The 24,395-nt window shown below is 47.2% G+C and overlaps 2 protein-coding genes across 2 annotated transcripts; one reads left to right on the forward strand and one right to left on the reverse strand.

The window, feature by feature from the left end:
* Positions 1-1,967: 1,967 nt before the first annotated feature.
* Positions 1,968-9,812, reverse strand: OAZ3 (ornithine decarboxylase antizyme 3). The gene is given in 6 exon segments (XM_048503834.1): positions 1,968-2,234; positions 3,973-4,058; positions 6,666-6,841; positions 8,305-8,379; positions 8,381-8,441; positions 9,568-9,812. Coding segments are annotated over 6 exon segments (852 nt in total). The 3' UTR covers positions 1,968-2,025.
* A 911-nt stretch (positions 9,813-10,723) lies between these two features.
* MRPL9 (mitochondrial ribosomal protein L9) lies at positions 10,724-22,774 on the forward strand. The gene is made up of 7 exons (XM_048487201.1): positions 10,724-10,946; positions 11,872-12,031; positions 15,756-15,880; positions 16,430-16,480; positions 17,921-18,022; positions 19,306-19,389; positions 22,345-22,774. The coding sequence occupies exons 1-7, from the start codon at positions 10,869-10,871 to the stop codon at positions 22,459-22,461; spliced, it is 717 nt and encodes a 238-aa protein (XP_048343158.1). The 5' UTR covers positions 10,724-10,868; the 3' UTR covers positions 22,462-22,774.
* Positions 22,775-24,395: the final 1,621 nt, after the last annotated feature.

Here is a 24,395-nt window from a genome sequence, read left to right on the forward strand (position 1 = left end):
CTGAACGTTTTTCATGGGTATGCTGGGGTAAAATACACAGCAATATAGGATGGGTGACACCTGGCTTGACAACCGTGCTTGTGAAAGGGATCTGGGAGTCTTAGTAGACCATAAGCAGAACATGAGTCATCAGTGTGATGCAGCAACCAAGAAAGCCAATGTGATTCTGGGCTGCATCAATAGGAGCATAGTGTCTAGATCAGTGGTGGCGAACCTATGGCACGGGTGCCAGAGGTGGCACTCAGAGCCCTCTCTGTGGGCACACGCAAACAGAGTGCCCCCCCACACACACATGTAGGCTGGCCTGGGCTGTGGGGCTTGATTATTAACATTAAACCTAAGACCTAGTTTTGGGGAAGCAGTGTAGGTAACCCTGTTAAGCGCTGTTAAACCCCACTGATTTTCATGCGAAGAACTAAAGCAGGATCTTTACCTGGGAGTAAGCTCGGTTGCTGGCAATGGGGCTTGTTTCTGAGCAAACTCTCCTAGGGTTGTGATTCACCCGTTGGAAGAGTTGCACGGTTGCTTCAAAGCAAAGCCACCAACTACCACCAAGCTTACTCCTGAGTAATGCATGCCTCGGAGCCAACCATTTTTTCTAAACTAAAACCTCAGTATTCAGGTTAAATTGCCATGTTGGCACTTTGCATTAAATAAGTGGGTTTGGGGTTGCAATTCGGGCACTCGGTCTCGAAAAGGTTCGCCATCACTGGTCTAGATCAAGGGATGTGATAGTACAACTGTATTCAGACCACAGCTGGAATACTGTGTCTAGTTCTGGGCATTGCAATCCAGGAAGGATATTGACAAGCTGGAATGGGTTCAGAGGAGGGCGACCAAAATGGTCAAAGGTCTGGAATCCATGCCCTACAAGGAGAGACTTGGGGAGCTAGGTATGTTTGGTTTGGTGAAGAGAAGGTTAAGAGGTGACATGATAGTCCTGTTTAGATATTTGAGAGGATGTCATGTTGGTGAGGGAGCAAGCTTGTTTTCTGCTGCTCCAGAGACCAGGACCAGGAGTCATGGGTTCAAGGTGAAGGAAAATGCTTGGCTATTGTGAGTACACTGACACACACACACACACCCCACCCACAATAACGGGAGGTTTGGAAGTGCAGGCACCCATGATTTAAAACAGACATATTGGAGACAGATTTTACTGTAACCCTGTCTCCGCTGTAGCCTCGAGGGCCAGTGTGGGGTAGTAGTTAAGAGCAGTGGACTCTTATCTGGAGAACCGGGTTCAATTCCCCATTCCTCCACATGAGCAGCGGATTCTTATCGGGTGAACTGGATTTGTTTCCCCACTCCTACACATGAAGCCTTGCTGGGTGACCTTGGGCCAGTCACAGTTCTCTCTGAACTCTCCCAGCCCCGCCTACCTCACAAGTTGTCTGTTGTGTGGAGAGTAAGGGAAGGAGTTTGTAAGCCTCTGAGTCTCCTTACAGAAGAAAAAGCGGGGGATAAACGACTCCTCTGCTACTGCTACTATTACTACTACTACTAGGGGGCAGCAGTGGCGTAGGAGGTTAAGAGCAGGTGCACTCTGATCTGGAGGAAGCGGGTTTGATTCCAAGCTCTGCCGCTGGAGTTGTGGAGGCTGATCTGGGGAATTCAGATTAGCCTGTGCACTCCCACACACGCCAGCTGGGTGACCTTGGGCTAGTCACAGCTTTTCGGAGCTCTCTCAGCCCCACCCACCTCACAGGGTGTTTGTTGTGAGGGGGGAAGGGCAAGGAGATTGTAAGCTCCTTTGAGTCTCCTATAGGAGGGAAAGGGGGGATATAAGTCCAAACTCTTCTTCTCTTCTACTGCTATTCAGAGTGTAGCACTAGCTCCGACATCATTAACTTTAACATTAAATCCAAACTCCTCTTCCACTTTTGGGCCCAAACAAGGCTAACCCCACTCTCTTATATCCGTCTTCCATTACACAATACCTCGACACGGTGTTTGATGTTCACGCTTTCTTTAATGCCCTGGGGCAGAGAAGCAGCCAGGGGAGTTCCTCGCCCTCATTCCTCGTCAAATTGGCCCGGAGGCGCTTTCCGCAAGCGCAGACCCTTCCTCTCCATTTGGCGCCCCTAGCTTCGGCGACTCTTGTGCTGCTTTGGGACCCGTTTCCCGTTCCAGGGGGTACACCATGAAAACGACATCCCTCCAAGGCGGCAGGGCAGGGTGACCGGGTCGAACGAGTTCAAAGCCCAGGTAGCTGAATGCCCGGAGTAAGTTACCTGCAGGGGGAGAGGCACAGTTAAAACTCAGGTTGCGGACAGGTGGGGGGAGTAAAGCCCACAACTGGACAGCAGCAGCGGTGTGATCAATCTGGATCATTTGCAGGCCTGGGTGTGGTCCTAAAATACTCTTGATTACCCCGGTGGAGGAGCTGCAGCAGAAGATGAAGGGCAGCATAACTCTATTGATTCTCTACACCAGAGTGGCGTCGTGGTTAAGAGCAGGTGGATTCTTATCTGGAGAACCGGGTTTGATTCCCCACTCCCCCACCTGAGGGGCAGAGGCTTATCTGGTGAACCAGATGGGTTTCCGCACTCCTGCATTCCTGCTGGGTGACCTTGGGCCAGTCACAGTTCTGAATAACTCTCTCAGCCCCACCTACCTCACAAGGTGTCCATTGTGGGGAGAGGAAGGGAAAGCAGCTTGTCCGCCACCTGGAGTCTCCTTACAGGAGAGAAAGGTGAGATATACATCCAAAACTCCTACTCCTTGGACATCTCAGGGGCTTTTGAAACCACTGATTGTGGAATTCTTCTGGAGTTGCAACTGGGAGGTAGTGTTTTGTGCACTGGTTTTGTTTTTGAACTGGAAGCGCCGCTTTCAGATGGTGCTGGGGGAATGCTGCTTGGTTCCTTCTTGTCCCTATAACTACATTAAATTTCTGAGAGAGGTCAGCTGGAGATCTAGGCTGGTCTGTCACTGTAGCGTGGGTGACTTCTCTAATTTTGACCTTCCAGCGGACTGGAGGAAGCCTGTAGAAACCTAGAACTGGTCCCTTGAGGCAGTTTTGGGGTTGACGTGGGCTGATAAACCAAAGCAACAAGACAGAAATCTATTGAGCAATGGGCTTGACCCAAGATTTAGGTGTTCCCGGTTCTAGATGTGGATGAACTCCCTTGAAGAAGCAAGTCCCTGGACTGGGGTGGGTGGGTGGTGGTGGTACTGCTGCCCTCACGCTAGAGTCCCTTCTCCTTTTTGAAACCATTTGAGGTATAGGATTTTTACTTTTCCTTCAACCCCCCCTTCCCCCCACAATTATTTATGTTTCGATGTTTTGTGGGAGAAGATGATATTGTATATAGCAGTGATGGCGAACCTATGGCACGGGTGCCAGAGGTGGCACTCAGAGCTCTCTCTGTGGGCACGCACACCCAAAGTTCAGCATGGGGGTGGGCGGAAAATCACACACACACACCCCCACACACACACATCTAGGCTGTCATGGGCACGATCCTTTACCTGGGAGTAAGCTCGGTTGCTGGCAATGGGGCTTGCTTTTGAGTAAACCCTTCTAGGGGCGTGATTCACCCATTCGAAGTGTGGCACGGTTGCTTCACCAAGCTTATTCCTGAGTAATGGGCACCTCAAAGCCAACCGTATTTTCTAAACTAAAACCTCAGTATTCAGATTAAATTGCTGTGTTGGCACTTTGCAATAAATAAGTGGGATTGGGGCTGCAATTTGGGCACTCGGTCTCGAAAAGGTTCGCCATCACTGGTATATAGGTTCCTTAATAAATAAAGCACTTGTTAATTTTGCCATTCCACTCCAATGTTTAGAATCTACTGCGACTAAGAAAACTAGGGTTTAATGCCCAACACGTTTGGTGGAGGAGGATGGTACTGGATATCGGTACCTTTATAAAGCTTTTTGACCCTTTTGCCATTCTAGTCCGACATTTAGAATCTGCTGTGACCAAGAAAACCAGGGTTTGTCACCAAACATGGCCTCTCTTACCACGGTCAGATCGACATTTCCGGAAGTTGACAAACACCCGGTCCACGTCCGTCTCTTCTTCCACGTATTCCAGGGTCGCGGTCAAGCTGCAAGCAGGAACAGCCGCAGTGACCGGAAAAAGAAGTGTCATTAGGAAAAACACATCTGCCTTCCCAAACACATACACTGTCCAAGCTAGGAGACTAAAGCTTGTTTTTCATTCCAGATGTGTAGCTGTGTTAGCCTGTTAACAGCAGTATTAAGGTGCCACTGAACTTAATTTTGACTTGCTGGTTCTGAAGGTTGCAACATAGAATCATAGAGTTGGAAGAGACCCCAAGGGCCATCGAGTCCAACCCCCCTGCCATGCAGGAACACACCATCAAAGCACTCCTGACAGGTGGCCACCCAGCCTCTGCTTAAAAACCTCCAAAGAAGGAGACTCCACCACATCTTCAGTCAGATTTTTGTTCACTGATTCTCTCCCTTAAGGGACCAATTTATTCATCCATAACAGCATTAGCTGTATGGGATCTAGTAACCAGATCAGCAAATATATACAGTCAAACCAATACTAACAAAATTTTAGGCCAGCCAAACCTAAGAAACATGGGCTGTATATATAGTGATACAAGGCAATGAGCTAATTGGTATATGCAATTAGTTTGAGTATAAATTCAATAGATAAATTCATAAACCGTTCATAAAGATTATTCATAAAGATATATTGTGCTTACATGATAAGTAATATTCAACTGGATATAAAGGTGCCTTATGGACAATGTTTATGACATCCTATACAATGCCTTTGAGAATTTATTACTAAGTACAGTCCCATTACGTTTCTTTAGTTGCCTATGTGCCCTCATTATATGTTTTGTTATTACCTTTATATCCAGTTGAATATTACTTATCATATAAGCACAATATATCTTTATGAATAATCTTTATGAACGGTTTATGAATTATCTATTGAATTTATACTCAAACTAATTGCATATACCAATTAGCTCATTGCCTTGTATCACTATATATACAGTCCATGTTTCTTAGGCTTGGCTGGCCTAAACAATTTTTAGTATGGGATCTAGTAACATCAGCTTGTCCTGACCTGGAGGCCCCTTCCGCACATGCAGAATAATGCACTTTCAATCCACTTTCACAATGGTCTGCAAGTGGATTTTGCTATTCCGCACAGTAAAATCCAGCTGCAAAGTACATTGAAAGTGGATCGAAAATGCATTATTCTGCATGTGCGGAAGGGGCCCCAATCTCGTCAGATATTGAAAGCAAAGCAGTGTTAGTGCTGGTTTGGACTTGGATGGGAGACCACTAAGGAGTCCACAGTTGCAACACAGTGGCAGGCAATGGCAAACCACCTCTGTTCACCTCTTGCCCAGACCCAGATGGTCCAGGCTACCATAATCTTGTCCAGTCTTGGAAGGTAATCACAGTTGGCCGTGGTTAGTTTTTGCATGGGAGACCACCAAGGAAGTCCAGGGTTGCAATACAGCAGCAGGCAATAGCAAACTACCTCTGAACATCTCTACGAGCAGCAGTGGTGTAGTGGTTAAGAGCAGGTACACTGTAGTCTGGAGAACTGGGTTCGATTCCCCACTCTGTCACTTGCACTGTGGAGGCTTATCAGGGGAGCTAGATTAGTCTGTGCACTCCAACACACGCCAGCTGGGTGACCTTGGGCCAGTCACAGCTCTTCGACGCTCTCTCAGCCCCACCCACCTCACAGGGGGTTCGTTGTGAGGCGGTGGGGGAGGGAAAAGAGATTATAAGCCCCTTTGAGTCCTTACAGGAGAGAAACGGGGGTATAAATCCAAACTCTTCTTTTCTTGATCTGGACGGCTTAGAAAAGTTCAATTATATGCCATTTTAATGACATACCATCTCAAAACAACAACTGGGGGGCGGGGGGGGGTGTCGGTCAGTGTACTACATAATAAAACAAACCAGCACAATTACACCATTAAGTGGCTCCCATCTTAAACAGCTGACTCATTTGCAGACACCTCGTAGGAACAAGTGTCCCAAAGTTTACCAAAAAATACCAAAATAGACTCCCTGATCTTATATTGTTCCACAATTCATTTCTTGAAACCATGCCAGCATCGTGGAAAACGACATTCAAAATAATGCATGTTGTCGTGTGTACATAAAATTCGTGCATAAGCATAAGCATTTTATTGTCATTTTGCACACACAACGAAATTTACAGCAGCATTCCTCGATGCACACAATTTCAGACTCATACCCCATCCTCCCTTTCCCCTTCCTCCATCCATCCCTACACGGCCCCAAACACATCTTAACCTACTGCATCTGTGTATGGTTCTCCAGTTGCACAGTGGCAGATAGGAAGGCGCTCCAAAGGGTGATCACTACTGCACAGAGGATTATCGGCTGCCCTCTCCCCGGAAGAACTCTATAATTCCCAAAGCCTAAAGAAAGCCCAAAATATTCTGAGAGACCCGTCTCATCCAGCACACTCTCTTTTTGAACTGTTACCGTCTGGCAGACGATACAGGTCTATCAAAACCAGGACAAAGAGGCTTAGAGACAGCTTCTACTCTAGAGCTGTGGCGATGCTGAACTCCGTGGCTTCGTGTTGATGTGTTTGGGGCTGTGTAGGGATGGGTGGAGGAAGGGGAAAGTGAGGATGGGGTATAATGGACATCGGCCATACCGCAATCACCGTTCACCTGTCTCGGCTGCAGCGTTCCAGGGCCTGGTGAGGCGCGTCAAGGAAGAGCATCTGCCCTTGCAGTAAACCATGCCAATGTGTTGCGCCCGGGATGCCGAGCTTGAAATGGAAGTCCAATTGAACTGGGCCGTCAGGAAGCTCCCGGTCCCCAGCAAGGACAGTCAAATCTCCAGCCTGTTGGAAATAACAACATTCTCATATCGTGTTTGCAGTCAATTCTGAAACAAAACACCCCAAGCTAGCAAGCCGCCGGTTCAGGCTACGCCTCGTATAACAGCTTCCAAGCTTGAAGAATTCTGTGTAACCCCCATGCTCAGCATGGGTTGACCCAGAAAGGGGTGGAGACTCAAAGCAGCAGAAGGCTGCAGAGCTCATGTAGTTTGGAGGAGACCAGGCTACCAGACTCGGACCTTGGTTTGTATAAGCTGTATAAGCAATGCTGTTGGGAACTAGTGGGAAGGTAGTTGTTTATTTTTTGCTATGTTGTAAATGTTGGAGTTTATTGTTTCAGAGTTTTTTTATGTTTGTAATGGGTGAGAGTTCTCCTGGAAACCTTCATCATGTTGAATCCTGTTCATCAAGCCCTTGGAGTCTTCAGGAGCCAACCCACTTGCAAAGAAGAATTGGACTTGGCAGTATCAGTAGACTGTAAATATAAGGACTCGAAAATGCAACCTGAACAGGACCTTGAAGTGTGATGTTAAATGTTGATGTTATATGTTAAGAAAGTAAACCATTTTGTTTTTTTTAAATTTGTTGTTGCAAACTCATTCCAAGTTCTGCCCCACAGAACCCACAGATAGAGGTTACATTTGCAAAAAAATAATAACAGGACATCAAGGACAGGAAAACCATCCCTATTAAAATGAATGTGGCTGCTACACAGAGGCTAGCATTGATCTTGTTTGCATAAAGCTGATTGCAAGTTCTTTAACATTATTAGTTGCCAGATGCATTTTAATTTTGTTTTTCCATAGGTGGGGAATTCGTGGTCTGTTGTGACTAGTTAGCCAGCTATCTAGTTCGCTCTGACTTGCTCCTTCTGCACTGCCCCGCATTTTTTTCGAATACTTCATTTAGCTCAAAGGAGAGCCATAATGCTCACCAGGTTTAATGTTATTGCCTTCTGCCTTGTTACATGGCAGATTTAATAAGCAAGAAAAGGCTAAAAGATTGTGCCCATGTAACGATGGCTCAGTTGAATCTCTGGCCCACCAATTACTACACTGTCTCAGGTTCAAGGAAATCAGATCCAAGTATGTGAATCTTACTCCTTCACATTTACCCCATCTTCCAATTTAATTAGATTACACTACTTGTTGGACAATCCTGATCCTTCTCTATGTATGATAGTGGCAGACTTTCTCCTGGAAATTACTAAACGCCAGTAGATTTCCTTCGACCTAACATTTATTTCCTGTATTGTATATGCTTTTTAATCTGTTTTTTATTATTGTTGTACTGTTGTCTATGCCAATAAAGGCTTGCTAAAAAAAAACAACTTCATTTAGAATCTTGAAGTTTGCAGTGTTAGTGCCATACTGAATGCATGTTGAGTGGCAATAGTTTTCCAAATGAACAGGGACTTTCATTTGAAAAATCAGGGACACGTTTGTTGATGTCATGAAACGTCTCACCTTATATACCTCTTTTAGGTTTGTTCCGTCTCCTTCAGTTGTGTGTCCCTGGGCTGAGCAACCGCCCTCGAACTCAGGAACACTGCGGGCAGCGACGGGGCCGGATACTCAAGCGCTCACACTGGGTAAGGGTTGAGCTTTTTGGAAAAAGAAGAGAAAAGGATGACTTCTTAGGAAGCAGATTGTGGCCTGCAGCAATTTGAGCAGAAGGGAGCAGCGTAATTTGTCTTGACAAGAGAGAACCTCCTGGCGTAGCAGCTGGGCGGCCATTTTGTTGTGCCTCTGACAAAAAAAGTTGAAAAACCAGAATTTGGAGGAGGAGGAAGAAGAAGAAGAAGGAGAAGGAGAAGAAGGAGGAGGAGGAGGAGGAGTTTGGATTTATATCCCCCCTTTCTCTCCTGTAGGAGACTCAAAGGGGCTTACAATCTCCTTGCCCTTCCCCCCTCACAACAAACACCCTGTGAGGTAGGTGGGGCTGAGAGAGCTCCGAGAAGCTGTGACTAGCCCAAGGTCACCCAGCTGGCGTGCGTGGGAGTGTACAGGCTAATCTGAATTCCCCAGATAAGCCTCCACATCTCAGGCAGCAGAGCTGTTCCTCCAGATTAGATACACGAGCTCTTAACCTCCTACGCCATTATATTTTTAATATAATACTTTTAAAATTATTTTCTAATTTATATAAAATTCCAGAATACAAAAGACAAAAAAAATCAAAAATAGGATACAGGAAATGAAAACAAAAACCATACAGTAAATATAAAATACTAAATTATTATTTTTTTAATCGGGGAGTCATACTTCCCCTTACTTAATTACCACTGCTTTACTAAAAATATGTCAACAAAAATCACAGTGCATATTCATTTTTTTTTGGGGGGGGGGGAGTTTAGCCATTAATTTTTTAATTTACAAAATATGCAAAATATGGTTATTTTCCAATGTTGGTTGTGGTAAAATGAGGTGATTTTTAAAATGTACTAGGTGTGGTAAATGTGAGCAGCAGTGGCGTAGTGGTGAAGAGCAGGTGCACTCTAATCTGCCACTTGAGCTGTGGAGGCTTATCTGGGGAACTAGATTAGCTTGTGCACTCCAACACATGCCAGCTGGGTGACCTTGGGCTAGTCACAGTTCTTCTGAGCTCTCTCAGCCCCACCTACCTCACAGGGTGTTTGTTGTGGTGGGGGGAGGGAAAGGAGATTGTAAGCATCTCTTGCTTTGAAAACCCCACAAAGGTTGTGACTTGACAGCGAAATTAAGGAATACCTCCTGTCAAAGGGCGTCATTTTCCACCGGTATTGAAGGCAGCGCTCGTAGAAACCGTTGAAATAGGGGAAGGGGGAATAGAATGGGTGAAGGCAGTTCCGTATCTTCCCCCTCTTGGTCCAGGAAAGGGAGAGGATATGCGTGTGATCCTGGATCTGCAACGTTTCTTTGGCCGGTGCCTTTCCCCTGGCAAAGTGAGGGCCAGCCCCAGATCCCCCCTCACTTAAATACCTGAAGGGACCCATTATGATGTGTCCGGATCTCCCATGACAACGAAGATGCGCAACAGGTATAATTGTGAGAGTATGTGCTTCCTCTTAAGCCACACCAAATGAAGCATCTTTCTCTCTTGGTAATGATAACATTCTTCCTAGCCACGGTCTACATTCCAGGTTTGTTTGTTTTTTAAATCTTTTTTTTAAATTTCCACATGCAAAATAATAACAAGACAAAATAATAAAATAATAAAAATCTTTTAATTGTTTTGTTAAAAGAGGGCAGGTATACATGGTGAGACCACTGTGCATGGCTCAAGGGTACTCTCTTCATATTGTTGAAGGATTTCACAGCCAGAATTGACTGGCGGTTGTGGGTTTTCCAGGCTTTGTGGCCACGGTCTGTTCCTTTCTGCTCCTAATGTTTTGCCCACATCTATGGCTGGCACCTTTAGAGGCATGTCATGGTAAGCCGGATTTCTCTCCATGGCAGACATCTCACGTCTTACCGTGACAGGTATCTGAAAATGAAGATAGGTATGTAAAACATTAGGAGCAAAAACTACCAGACCTCAGCCACTCAGCCCGGAAAGCCCACAACAGCCTTCTTTAACATTGTTACAAAGATGCTGAAAACAATCTGTACGTACTTATTGGTATTTTTTTACCCTGAAGGTTTTCTTTCCTCTTAAAAATAAATCGGTAAAAGGGAAATACACTTTGCACATGCTCAAAAAGCACTTATAAAAAATGCAAGGTTTCTTTTATTCAGGGGCAAAGACAATCAGTGCACGCTCAAAAGTTCTTTGCTCCCAAGTTAATGAACTAAAATTGTATGTAAAATGTGCCTTTGATGTAAATAAATGAAAAAATGGCTTGGGGGGGAGGGAGGGAGTTGAGAGAAAAAAACTCCGCGCATGCTCAAAGGCTCCGCTGAAGCCCGCCCTTCAGAAGGCATGGCGACAAGGCGGTAGGCCGCGCCCACGCTCCGCCCTCTCGCCCGCCCCTTTGCCCATCGTGCGGCGAGCCGAGGCGGCCGGGCGGAGCTAAGCGAGGCCGGGGCTCGAGTGCGGCCTAGTCGGAGAGATGCTTGGGGCGGCGCTGAGGAAGACGGCCGCGGTGGGCCTAGCGCAGCTGCGGGCCTTCAGCCTCTCGGCCTCGCTGGTGAGAAGGAGCTGGGGTCGGGGGTGCGAACTTGGGGGTCCATGAGTCGCTGTGGGATGGGAGAAAGCTGGGGGGACGTGGGGACAGCCTTGCCAGGGAGGAGGAAAGATGTGGGCCTGGCCTTGCTGGGTGCGGGTTGGGTTAGGTTGGGGGGGGGGGTTTGTGGGGAATGGGGGGTTGCCAACTATGGGTCTGGGGGTTGGTGAGAAGGATCTCCTGGCTGATTCCAGGCGCTCCCTGGAGATTGTCAAGCCTAGTTTGCATCTGGAGCAGGAACATTTGGAACATGGGCATGCTCTTTAGGAAAACTGGGGACTACTAGCAGGAGTGTGCTGTGGGTCTCTGCATGTGAGAGTTCTATATTCCCTTTAAGGTCTGGCAGAGCAATGTGAACAGAAGGGAGAGCATTCCTGCTCCAGCTGGTTGCAATCTAGGTTTTGGACTTTTTTGTGAGGCATTTCAAAATCTGGGATCAATCTCCCCTCCCCAGACACACATCTGGTCTCCCTGGGGTTTATGTGCAATGGCAAGGATTGCCCTTTTAATAAGGACAAAGGTGGCAGCGACTGTGTATGTGTAGGGTGGGGGAAACCTGATCTTTAGCAGCAGTGGCGCAGTGATTAAGAGCAGGTGCATTCTAATCTGGAGGAACCGGGTTTGATTCCCCGCTCTGCCGCCTGAGCTGTGGAGGCTAATCTGGGGAATTCGGATTAGCCTGTGCACTCCCACACATGCCAGCTGGGTGACCTTGGGCTAGTCAGAGTTCTTCGGAGCTCAGCCCCACCTACCTCACGGGGTGTTTGTTGTGAGGGGGGAAGGGCAAGGAGATTGTCAGCCCCTTTGAGTCTCCTGCAGGAGAGAAAGGGGGGATATAAATCCAAACTCTTCTCTTAAAAAAAATTGTTTTGCTCCTTTTAATGAGCAGGAGACATCCATCGTGGAGCGATATTGGAAGATCCCCCTGAGCAAGATTGGGCGACAGCCCCGCATCAAGCACCGCCGGTTCCGCGTCTACCGCCTGGTGGAAGACACCAAATGCAGCCCAAAGTTGCCATTGGAGCTCATTCTTAATGAGTCTGTGGAGGGTGCGTTCCGCCGTCTGACTTGCAGAGGGTAGAGGGGGTGTTCCATCATTGCATTAGTAGTAAGTAAGAACATAAGAACTAGCCTGCTGGATCAGACCAGAGTCCATCTAGTCCAGTGCTCTGCTACTCGCAGTGGCCCACCAGGTGCCTTTGGGAGCTCACGTGCAGGATGTGAAAGCAATGGCCTTCTGCGGCTGTTGCTCCCGAGCACCTGGACTGTTAAGGCATTTGCAATCTCAGATCAAAGAGGATCAAGATTGGTAGCCATAGATCGACTTCTCCTCCATAAATCTGTCCAAGCCCCTTTTAAAGCTATACAGGTTAGTGGCCATCGCCACCTCCTGTGGCAGCATATTCCAAACACCAATCACACGTTGCGTGAAGAAGTGTTTCCTTTTATTAGTCCTAATTCTTCCCCCCAGCATTTTCAATGAATGCCCCCTGGTTCTAGTATTGTGAGAAAGAGAGAAAAATGTCTCTCTGTCAACATTTTCTACCCCAAGTAGTGAGAGGCAGCGTGGTGCAGTGGTTACGAGCCGGTGGACTCTGATCGGGAGAACCAGGTTTGATTCTGCACTCCTCCACGTGAGCAACGGACTCTTATCTGGTGACCTGGGTTTGTTTCCCTGCTCTTCCACATAAAGCTTGCTGGATGACCTTGGGCCAGTCCCAGTTCTCTCAGAGCTCCCTCAGCCCCACCTACCTCACAGGGTATCTGTTGTGGGGAGAGGAAGGGTTTGAGAAGCCTTAGGAGAGGAAGGGGGTTGGGGATAAAATCCAAACTTTCCTTCTGATCAAAATCTTAATAGACCTTTTACGTACACAAAAGACACAGTGGCGTAGGAGGTTAAGAGCTCGTGTATCTAATCTGGGGGAACCGGGTTTGATTCCCAGCTCTGCTGCCTGAGCTGTGGAGGCTTATCTGGGGAATTCAGAGTAGCTTGTACACTCCCACACACGCCAGCTGGGTGACCTTGGGCTAGTCACAGCTTCTCGGAGCTCTCTCAGCCCCACCTACCTCACAGGGTGTTTGTTGTGAGGGGGGGAAGGGCAAGGAGATTGTAAGCCCCTTTGAGTCTCCTACAGGAGAGAAAGGGGGGATATAAATCCAAACGACTCTTCTTCTTCTTCTTCTTCTTCTTCTTCTTCTTCTTCTTCTTCTTCTTCTTCTTCTTCTTCTTCTTCTTCTTCTTCTAATCTTTAAGTAAGTTAAATTGCTATTGATGTATTCAATAATAGCCTATAACAGCTTATAAACTCAAAATTCACCTTACGTGTGTATGGGACAGCTTTGTGCAATTTATGCAGAAAGCAGGATACCACTCAGCACAAACCAAATATCATATTGGGAGACAGGGGGGCATGGAAGCTTAACTGTATGGGAATCCCATGACTTCATGTTCTCCTGTGTTTGGGAATCCCGCATGTAAATTTTTTTCTGAATAAGTTAAGTTGCAGTAAGGAGGGAGGAGGAGAAAATTGGTACCCAGTCTCCCACCTGTGGCCAATTGGCCATGCTGGTGGGGGCTGATGGGAATTGTAGTCCATGAACATCTGGAGAGCCACAGGTAGCAGATCCCTGCTCTAATGAGTTGCCTGGGCTTTGTTTGCCGCTATTCCTCGTGGCTCAAAGCAGTTTGCAGTAAAGACAAGCAGATGAAAGCCCAGCTGGGAATCTGACATGTTGAAATGCTAACACAGTTAAGGGCAATTAAGCACAGAATTAGAAACTAAATCAGGAACAACACAGCCTCACACTCATCTGAACTGAACTAGAGAAGGCGCGTCTGCGTTCTCACCTCTGTCAGGGGTGGGCTGCTTTGGAATGGGCTCTGGGAAGGAATATCCTCCGTATATGGTTGTCCTGGAAAGTTGTCCAGTACATTCAACTTGTTCAGCATATCGCTGCACGAGTGTTGATAACCATAATCCCGTGTGGGTGTTGAGCAGGTTTTGAGTCCATTTTCATTGATCGCTGATTTGTTTACTTATCTTACTTGCAGCCCACTTTCTTAGTTGACGCTCTTGGTGGATTACGTAAGGTACAAAAGTATAATAAATATCGAGCAGTATAATAAGCACTGGGGTGTTGTGGGTTTTCTGTATGGCCATGTTCCAGTTGCATTTTCTCCTAACGTTTCACCTGCATCTGTGACTGGCATCCTTCAGAGATGCCAGCCACAGATGCAGGTGAAATGTCAGGAGAAAATGCTACTGGAACGTGGCCATCCAACCTGGAAACCCAACAACACCCCATTGATTCTGGCCGTGAAAGCCTTTGACAATACGTAATAAGGACTGTCGAACATGCAGAGGCTGTGGCTCAGTGGCAAATCATTTCCTTGGTATGCAGAGAGTCACAGGTTCAATTACTAGTATCTCCAGTTAAGGCTCAGTTTATAAGAGACGTGAAAGGCCTTCATCTGAAAGTCTGGAGAGCCACTGCCAGTCTGAATAGAGAGTGCTGATCTTGATAGGCCAAGGATCGGATACATTGTAAGATGATTTCGAATGTTTAGGCATCTAATAAACAATGTAATAAGACTAGGATTGCGGAAATCTGTGACGAGGCGTGTTAAACACGTGAGTTAAATAATGCAAGAAATGGTATTGCGAGAATGGAAATATAATGCAGTTAGAGCAGGATAAAAAATGTTCAGCAATAGATAAGATATAGTAGTAGAACCAGTGTGGCATAGTGGTTAAGAATGGCAGACAATAATCTGGAGAATCGGGTTTGATTCCCTGCTCTGTAGTGGACTAATCTGGTGAACCAGATTTTTTTCCCCATGAGCAGTGGACTCTAATCTAGAAAAGTGGGTTTGTTTCCGCACTCCTCCGCAAGAGTGGTGGACTCTAATCTGATGAACTAGATTTGTTTCCCTGCTCTGACACATGAAGCCTATTGGGTGACCTTGGAATAGTCACAGTTCTCTCCAAAGTCTTTCAGCCCCACCTACCTTAGAAGGTGCCTGCTTTGAGTCTCCTTTCAGGAGAGAAATGTGGAATGTCAATACAAAAGTCGTCATCTTCTATTCCATGTCTTGGTCTCTGGAGCAGCAGAAAACAGCTTGCTCCATGTTCAACATGACACCCTTCAAATATTTAACCGTGGCTATCATCTCACCCCTTAACTTTCTCTTCTCCAGACTGAACATGTCCAATTCCCTGAGTCGCTCCTCCTAGGGCATGGAATCTAGACCTCTGACCATTTTGGACGCCCTCCTCTGGACTCATTCCAGCTTGTCAATATCCTTCTTGAATTATGGTGCCCAGATCTGGCCACAGGATTCCAGGTGTCTGACCAATACAGAATAGAGTGGTACCATTACTTCCCTCAATCTAGACACTGTACTCCTATTAATACAGTCCAGAATTGCATTGGCCTTTTTGGCTGCCACATCACATTGTTGACTCATATGAACATAAGAACATAAGAACTAGCCTGCTGGATCAGACCAGAATCCATCTAGTCCAGCACTATCCAGCTAGTGGTCTACTAAGACTCCCAGATCCCTTTCACACCTACTAGCGTTGTCGCCCATCTTTGCTGCTGTGAAGGCTAGAATTCAAAATGGTCACTCATTGCAGCAAAGTGGAAATGTGTGGTGTGCTTTCTGGCTCGCTTCACTTAGAACCGCTTCATTTGGAAAGGCAGCTCTCTCTGGCCCTTTTTAAGCCACGCTTTCCAGGTTCAAATGTTTCGCCATTTTTTTCTTTGCAGGTTTGGGACACCGTGGTGACGTCGTCAACGTGGACAAGTCCTACGGTCGTAACTATCTCCTTGCCAAAAACCTGGCCGTTTATGCATCTCCCGAAAACAAGAAGGTGTTTGAGGAGGAGTTGCAGGTGAGCCCTACGTGTACCATGCTGTCGGGACACACCTTTCATGCCAAACTCAGTCCATGGGGAGAAACGAGAGATCTGCGTACAGTTATGCCTCCCACATTATGGGGGTTAGGGGCGTGGCGCCCCTCCGATCAGAAAATCCGTGTAACATTTTTGGGCCCTCCCTTCATACCAGAGAATGTCTGTGTCGTCTGCTGGCCTTTGTGTGTCGCTTGTGGCTTCCACAAAACTCCCCCCAAAATCCCATTTAATTTCTTATGCTGACCCACGATATACCGAAACCTTAATGGGGAAAGTTGCGATGTGGAAGGAATAACTGTATTTTCTTGAGCTCACCTGTACTCCTTTTTACCCCATACCTGCTGCCTTGCGTTCTTTTTGAACTGCTGGGGTTGGGGTGTTTTTCTGTTTTCCTTTGGTAACTGGGCCGTGGTGGGTTTGGGGGAGCGCTGGAGTTGTGAAGGGTCATAATAAAACTAGTACATTCAAAACAACTCACAGTTTTCTGTTTCATGTGTCTCATCCGCTTTTTTCTCCCTCCCCCCACAGAAACTTCAGGAAGGGAAGCTGTCAAAATTGCAGACCCCCAGTGGCGTAAAGGTGAGCAGGCACTTCGCACCACTTCGGCAGAACCGGTGGTTAAATTGTTTGAATCCCACCACTGAGTACAGTCCAGTTACATGTGTAAAAAGCCCGACTGAATAATTTGGTTTTGCAAAGTTTGGTTTTGCATAGTTTGGAAAAAAGTCAACAGGATGAGAGGCTTTCTGACCTCATTGAGTAGGCTGATCTCTCAGATCTCAGAAGTGTGAGTGTTTGAACATCCAAGGAACATCAAGGTCATGATGTTGGGAGGGAGAGGAGAGGAGGGGCTAAGGGATGGCATGCAAGGGAAGGGAGGGGATCCAGCCCTCATGATGTAAGCTGAAATCAAAACGACCCCTCTGCCTCTCTGAACAAAGGGGAGGGAGGAGGAGGGTAGCATGCAAGGGGAGGGGAGGGGAGGGAGGGGAGGGGTGGCATGCAAGGGAGGGGAGGAGGGACTTTAGCTTTTTAGCTTTAAAAAGGGCTTGGACAGATATAGGGAGGAGAAGTCAATCTATGTTTTTCCTTTGTTCTTGTGACCATATAGAGGTTAGCCTATACCAGCTGCCCAAGAAGGAAACTGGTCAAAAAAAATAAGCCAGCCAGACTAGTGAGGGTGATTTTCAGCTGCGATAGGAAGAAGAAGAGTTTGGATTTATACCCCACCTTTTTCTCCTGTAAGGCGACCCAAGGTGGCTTACAATCTCCTTTCCCTCCCCCACCCCCAACAAACACTCTGTGAGGTAGGTGGGGCTGAGAGAGCTCCGAGAAGCTGTGACCAGCCCAAGGTCACCCAGCTGGCGTGTGTTGGACTGCACAGGCTAATCTGAATTCCCCAGATAAGCCTCCACAGCTCAGGCAACAGAGCTGGGAATCAAACCTGGTTCCTCCAGATTAGAGCACCCCTGCTCTTAACCACTACGCCACTGCTACTCCTACTAAATTACTGAAGTAGTTTAAAAGCAAACCAGGTTTCAGATTTTTTTTTTTTTGTATCACTGCTTGTAGGGATTTTCAAAAAGCTTCAAGTTACACACTCGGAAATCTCGTCTAGACTTCTTCTGAAACTTCCATCCAGAGAAACATGATTTGCTTCTCACAACAGTGCATATTTCTAGAAGAAGCTCTAGAGATTTGTCCCACTGTTCTTTGCCTGTACCGTTGGGTAGCTGTCTACAGGCCCAAGGCAAAAGTAGGCTGAGGGACAGCTCTTTGAATATTTCTCCTGGTGTCTGCCTGAAACTGTCCCCGTGGTTTATTGCAACCCGCACCACAGATTGGCTGTTGTGGGTTTTCTGGGCTGTGTGGCCGTGGTCTGGTAGCTTTTGCCACACAGCCCAGAAAACCCACAACACTTAATTGATTCTGGCCATGGAAGCCGTCGATAACACACCATACCGTAGACTCGGTTCTCTCGGGAGCTCCTTTTAACGATTCCCCGCTGTGATTCTCCAGACAGTGCGGTTCCTGCAAAACTGCCACCTAGAGGTGGGGATGAAGAACAACGTCCAGTGGGAGCTGAACAGTGAGATCGTCGCTCGCAATTTCCTCAAAAACGTGAGCTTTGCCGTTCTCTGTATGAGTTGACAGGTGCCCTAAGATTTGGGAAGGGGGTGGTGTTCAGTGGAAGAGTATCTGTTTGGCATATAGAAGATCGCAGGTTCAATGCCTGGCTGCCTGCCCTTAATGGACAAAAGTTTAATATAAGGCAGCTTCCTGTGTGTTTGCACATTCAGTACAGGTATGAGGCATGCCTGATATGGATTCAGACTGACAGTCCCATCCAAGCCCAGTATTGCTCTCCTAGATCAGTGGTGGCAAACCTATGGCACGCGCAAACAGAGTGCCCCCACAGACACATCTAGGCTGGCCTGGGCCGCTGGGCTCGATTGTTAGCATTAAACCTAAGACCTAGTTTTGAGGAAGCAGTGTAGGTAACCCTGTTAAGCGCTGTTAAACCCCACTGATTTTCATGCAAAGAACTAAAGCGCGATCCTTTACCTGGGAGTAAGCTCGGTTGCTGGCAATGGGGCTTTCTTCTGAGTAAACCCTCCTAGGGTTGTGATTCACCCGTTGGAAGAGTTGCACAGTTGGTTCTGGAGGGTTTTCCGGGCTGTGTGGCCGTGGTCTAGTGGATTCACACAGCCCGGAAAACCCTCCAGAACCAGTTGAATCCGGCCGTGGAAGCCTTCGACAATACAAAGTTGCACAGTTGCTCCAAAGCAAAGCCACCGACTACCACCAAGCTTACTCCTGAGTAAAACCTCAGTATTCAGGTTAAATTGCCGTGTTGGCACTTTGCAATAGATAAGTGTTGCAATTCTGCTTCTGTGTTGGGAATAGGACCTGTGTTGGGAATAGGAGCAGCAGTGGCGTAGGAGGTTAAGAGCTCATGCATCTAATCTGGAGGAACCGGGTTTGATTCCCAGCTCCGCCGCCTGAGCTGTGGAGGCTTCTCTGGGGAATTCAGATTAGCCTGTACACTTCCACACACGCCAGCTGGGTGACCTTGGGCTAGTCACAGCTTCTCGGAGCTCTCTCAGCCCCGCCTACCTCACAGGGTGTTTGTTGTGAGGGGGGAAGGGCAAGGAGATTGTAAGCCCCTTTGAGTCTCCTACAGGAGAGAAAGGGGAGATATAAATCCAAACTCTTCTTCTTCCTCGTGGGAACTGTTGGGAGAGCACGGGCATTCCCACGGGAGAACGTTCTCCGATGAATTACCTCAGGGGAGGAGGAGCAAGGAAAAAGAACGCTCCAAGTGACCTTGCTCGGATGACCGTGTTCTGTTTTAAGCCCAAGATTCGGTTCAGGGTAGTAACACCGTGTCCTGCTGTTTCCAGCTCAAGGTAATGGTTCCCCCGCATGCCGTCAAGCTGCCAGATGAGTCCATTACAAAGTGGGGAGAATACTGGTGCGAAGTTACGGTAAGGGCTGCGCTCTGCACATGCTCCGGGGCCAAGTTGTCTCCAGGGTCCATTACAAAATGGCTGCAGCTTCTTTTTTAATATATGTAATATTTTTAAGTTTCTCAAGTACATTTTAAAACAGATTTAAAAATATAGAAAGAAGAAAAAGAAAATGCAGTTCCCGTAAACCTAAATAAATATTAGCTCCAACACACTGGATCTTAAAATTATAACACTGATATCATTTAGAGAGAACATTACATAATTTCAAAAGTAGTTACCTTTTAACCTTTTGTTCCAAAACAGCATCTAGTAAGCAGTTATTTATATCTTAATAACAAATTAATGTTCTTACAATTGCTGTTATTCTTATATAATTGATTCAGCCTTGTCTAAAAAAGACTGTTGCTGTTTCTCATCAAACTCTTGTTTTGACCATTTGTTTACAAGGTTTAAAATGGCTGCAGCGTCTTGATCTACCTTTACACTCAAATGCAGCGCACTGCTGTCTGCAGGGCTTGATTCTGAACACAGTGCTGCAAATGCGCATCTAGTCATGTGATTTAATCGGACATTGATCACGGGAGGGTTGTGTGTTTTATTTATTTACAGCGTTTATTAACTGCCTTTCTACCTTGCCGAACTCAAGGTGTCTGACAGTGCAAATAAAACAGCAATGATAAAAACCCCTAAAAGGCCTCAATTTTAAAATCTCAGTAAGGACTGCCAGTAAATAAAAACTAAATTAGTTGAATCTACACAAAGCAGCGCCCAGTGATGAAGTTCAAAGTTGCCCTCTGTCGCCACCTGCCACCCACTGGCTTCTCTGATTGCTTTGTTTAATTTTTCAACCTATATACCTGTGACATCTGGCCAGCAATCTGGAATATGCTAATAGTTACTTACCTCTGTGCAGACACGTTCAGGCGTCTAATCTTAAGCGTGGTATAGTGGCAAAAGCAGGTGGATTCTAATCTGGAGAACCGGGTTTGATTCCCCACTCCTCCACCTGAGTGGCAGAGGCTTATCTGGTGAACCAAATGTGTTTCTGCACTTCTGCATTCCTGCTGGGTGACCTTGGGCCAGTCACAGTTCTCTCAGAACTCTCTCAGCCCCACCCGCTTCACAAGGTGTCTGTTGCGGGGAGAGGAAGGGAGAGGAGCTTGTCAGCCACCTTGAGTCTCCTTACAGGAGAGAAAGGTGGGGTATAAATCCAAACTCTTCTTCTTGAATCCAGAAGTCTTTGCCTCTTTTCTTCATCCAAGGTGTCAGTTGTAGACATGCAAATAGGTGTGAGATGCAGGTGGGAACTGGGTGCCCATTTTGCCGAGGAATGGAGAGGTCCCTCAAATTCTGATACTCAGGTAGCACCTCATAGGACAGTGGTGGCGAACCTATGGCACGGGTGCCAGAAGTGGCACTCAGAGTCGTCTCTGTGGGCATGTGCAAACAGAGTCCCCCCCCCCCCCCCATCTAGGCTGGCCTGGGACACTGGGCTCAATTATTAGCATTAAACCTAAGACCTAGTTTTGGGGAAGCAGTGTAGGTAACCCTGTTAAGCGCTGTTAAACCCCACTGATTTTCATACGAAGAACTAAAGCGCGATCCTTTACCTGGGAGTAAGCTCGGTTGCTGGCAATGGGGCTTGCTTCTGAATAAACCCTCCTTGGGTCGTGATTCACCCGTTGGAAGAGTTGCACGGTTGCTTCAAAGCAAAGCCACCGACTACCACCAAGCTTACTCCTGAGTAACGCACGCCTCGAGCCAACCATTTTTTCTTAACTAAAACCTCAGTATTCAGGTTAAATTGCTGCGTTGGCACCTTGCGATAAATAAGTGGGTTTTAGGTTGCAATTTGGGCACTCGGTCTCGAAAAGGTTCACCATCACTGTCATAGGAGGACAGATGGAAGGTGTGGAATGATGAGTGTTCCCCAATACTAAAGGTTGTGGGCTGAACAAAAGAATGCCTACTCCCATCTTTTATATCAGGCAGCACCTTTTGAGAGCCAGCGTGGTGTAGTGGTGAAGAGCGGTGGTTCTTTAATCTGGAGAACCAGGTTTGATTTCCCCACTCCTCCACATGAGCGGCAGAGTCTTATCTGGTGAACCGGATGTGTTTCCCCACTCCTACATTCCTGCAGGATGACCTGGGGCTAGTCACAGTTCTCTCAGAACGCTTTCAGCTCCACCTACCTCACTGGGTATCTGTTGTGGGGAGAGGAAGGGAAAGGAGTTTGTAAGCTGCTTTGGAAGTCCTTACAGGAGAGAAAAGCAGGGTATAAATCCAAACACCACTTCTCTTCTTCTTCCTGCTCCTTTGAGGTGTTTAAGCGATGGTTCAACCGTAATTTGTCAGCGATGCTTTAGGACTCGCTGCAAGGTACAGGGAGTTGTTCTGGATGATCTTTAGTGCCCTTCAAACTTTTAAATGATGTTATAAACTGCCCTTTAAAATTAACCCTTAATCGGCAGTCCATTACACCATCTATTAACCAAACCTCTATTAAGTTACAGTTTTTAAACTGGGACTTGTGTTTGACAGTCCACTTTCTAACCACTATTCCACACCAGTGTGGTGTAGTGTTTAGGAGTGGTGTACTCTAATCTGGAGAACTGGGTTTGTTTCCCTGCTCCTCCACATGAAGCCAGCTGGGTGACCTTGGGCTAGTCCAGGGGTAGGGAACCTGCGGCTCTCCAGATGTTCAGGGACTACAATTCCCATCAGCCTCTGTCAGCATGGCCAATTGGCCATGCTGGTAGGGGCTGATGGGAATTGTAGTTCCTGAACATCTGGAGAGCTGCAGGTTCCCTACCCCTGGGCTAGTCACAGTTCTCTCTGAGTTCTCTCAGCCCCACCTCCCTCACAAGGCGTCTGTTGTGGGGAGAGGAGGCAGGAGTTTGTAGACCACTTTGAGACTCCTTTCAAGAGAGAAAGGCCGGGTATAAATCCCTTCTCCCTTGTGCCTTACAGGTGAACGGCCTCGACACTGTCCGGGTGCCCATGTCAGTGGTGAACTTCATGCGACCCAAGACAAAACGTTATAAGCTCTGGTTAGCCAAACAGGCAGAGAAAGCGTCCGCCCCGTGACACCAGATGCACTGGACAGCCCCAAGGAGGACTGTGGGAAAACAGTCTGCTTCAAGCGTCTGTTGTCACAGCTGTCACGGGGGAGCTCACGATCTCTACAGGAGCCTAGAATGTTTCTCAAGGCATTGGAGAGCGGTCGGAGTGCTCCGAGGGAGTCGGCCAGCTTCCTCTCGCTGGCAAGTGGACTTCCTCTCTTGGGCGGGGTGATAAAACCAGGTCTGGGTAAGATAATCCCACCAGTTCAGGCATCTCCCAAAGAACAGAAGTCTGGACCGATCGTGAATGATAATAAAACATTTCTGCCGCCCGTTAACTCTTTGCCTCTGCTGAGCCGAGCGTTTTCCTCACTGGGCTGTGGCTCAGCAGAAGAGCCTGTGCCTCGTGTGCAGAAGGTCTGAGGTTCGATCCCCCGCCTCTCTAGTGGAAAGCGCCGAGCGGTAGGCGACGTGAAAGACCTCTGACCCTGGAGAGCAGCTATGGTTCTGAGTAGGCAGCGTTGACTTTGAGGGTCCGAGGCCCTGATTCGGTATACAGCAGCCTCATGCGCATTCGTGCAAGTTGCAGAGTGCCAGCCCACCACTGGTTTCTCTCGGCATGAGGAGATTGCTCTTGTAATGAGCTTACAGGATTTTAGGGGGTGGTGGAGCTGTCCCGAATGTCCCCTGCCTGACCTTGTCTGACCACTAATAGCAACTGATTTGCCACTAGCTCAGGGGTCTGCAACCTGCGGCTCTCCAGATGTTCATGGACTACAATTCCCATCAGCCAGTTGGCCAATCGGACCATGCTGGCAGGGGCTGATGGGATTTGTAGTCCATGAACATCTGGAGAGCCGCAGGTTGCAGACCCCTACACTAGCTGATTGTCTCCAAGTCTATATTTATTTAAAAGGTTTATATTTCTCCCCGTCTTGCTCCGAAAGAGCCCTCGAGTTGGTCAACAGAACAAATAAAACAATAACAAATATTTAAAAAGCAGCAATAACAACAACAGCGCAAATAATTAAAACGGCGCTAAAAATCAGTTGGTGGTCAGAAATCTGGAAGAATTTTTTTAAAAGGACCTACAAGAGAACGTAGCAGACACTGTGCAAGATCAATTTTCAACCTGGATGCTACGACCTAGGGGGCCACGGGGAAGGGAACCTGGGACATCAGAAAATTAATTCAGAGATCAAGATTTGAATCCAACGGTACCTTAAAGGACCAGCATTATTTCCGGGGTATGAGCTTCTGCGAATAAAAGCTCCCCTGTGTCAGATAGATTCTGAAGATTCTGGAAAGCTTACACCCTGGAAATCTGGCTGATCCTTAAGGTGCTGTAGGACTAGAATCTGGCTCTTCCACTGGAGACCCACCCAAAATGTATCTTCATGGACTGCACCCCATTCAGAGAGCAGGCAGAGGGATACATGGCAAGCTGGCTGAACATTCAGGGATTTATGGGATGGAAGAAGCAGCCGCCTGGGAAAAGGGAGGTTAGATAAAGGAGCGCTCTGGGAAAAGGCAGTGCAGAAGAAATGGAAGGAGGAGCGGAAGGTGGATGAAGGTCTCATCTTAATTTAAAATAGCCACCTGAATGTTGCAGTGCGTGTCTCTAAAAATACTATTAGCTGTGTTGATCCGCAGGAGAACACCTGGGTTTGATTCTAGCAGAACACTTTAAAGACAGACAAGGTTTCCAGAGTATAAACTTTGGAGAATCAAAGCTCCATTTTGTTATTATTTCTGATTTTATTATTATTATTTCGATTTATTCCTTGCACCTCCCCAATAGTTCCAGGGTGGGTTTTGTCAGATTCCTGTCTCTTTGACTCTCAAAAGCGTACACCCGGAAATCTGGTTCATCTTCAAGGTGCTACCGGACTCGAATCTAGCTAAGGCACTGAAGTTTCTTTTCTTCAGCGCTTACCGCTGGTGTAGTGGTTAAGAGCC

The sequence above is a fragment of the Sphaerodactylus townsendi genome, linkage group LG01, assembly GCF_021028975.2.
Source record: "Sphaerodactylus townsendi isolate TG3544 linkage group LG01, MPM_Stown_v2.3, whole genome shotgun sequence".
Taxonomy (NCBI): domain Eukaryota; kingdom Metazoa; phylum Chordata; class Lepidosauria; order Squamata; family Sphaerodactylidae; genus Sphaerodactylus; species Sphaerodactylus townsendi.

What these genes read in the sequence shown, in the direction of transcription:
- MRPL9 (XM_048487201.1), top strand. Translation starts at nt 10,869, where the DNA reads ATGCTTGGGGCGGCGCTGAGGAAGACGGCCGCGGTGGGCCTAGCGCAG. An exon ending in TGTTTGAGGAGGAGTTGCAG is followed by an intron (nt 15,881 to 16,429) that starts GTGAGCCCTACG and finishes CTCCCCCCACAG; the next exon opens with AAACTTCAGGAAGGGAAGCT. An exon ending in AATACTGGTGCGAAGTTACG is followed by an intron (nt 19,390 to 22,344) that starts GTAAGGGCTGCG and finishes TGTGCCTTACAG; the next exon opens with GTGAACGGCCTCGACACTGT.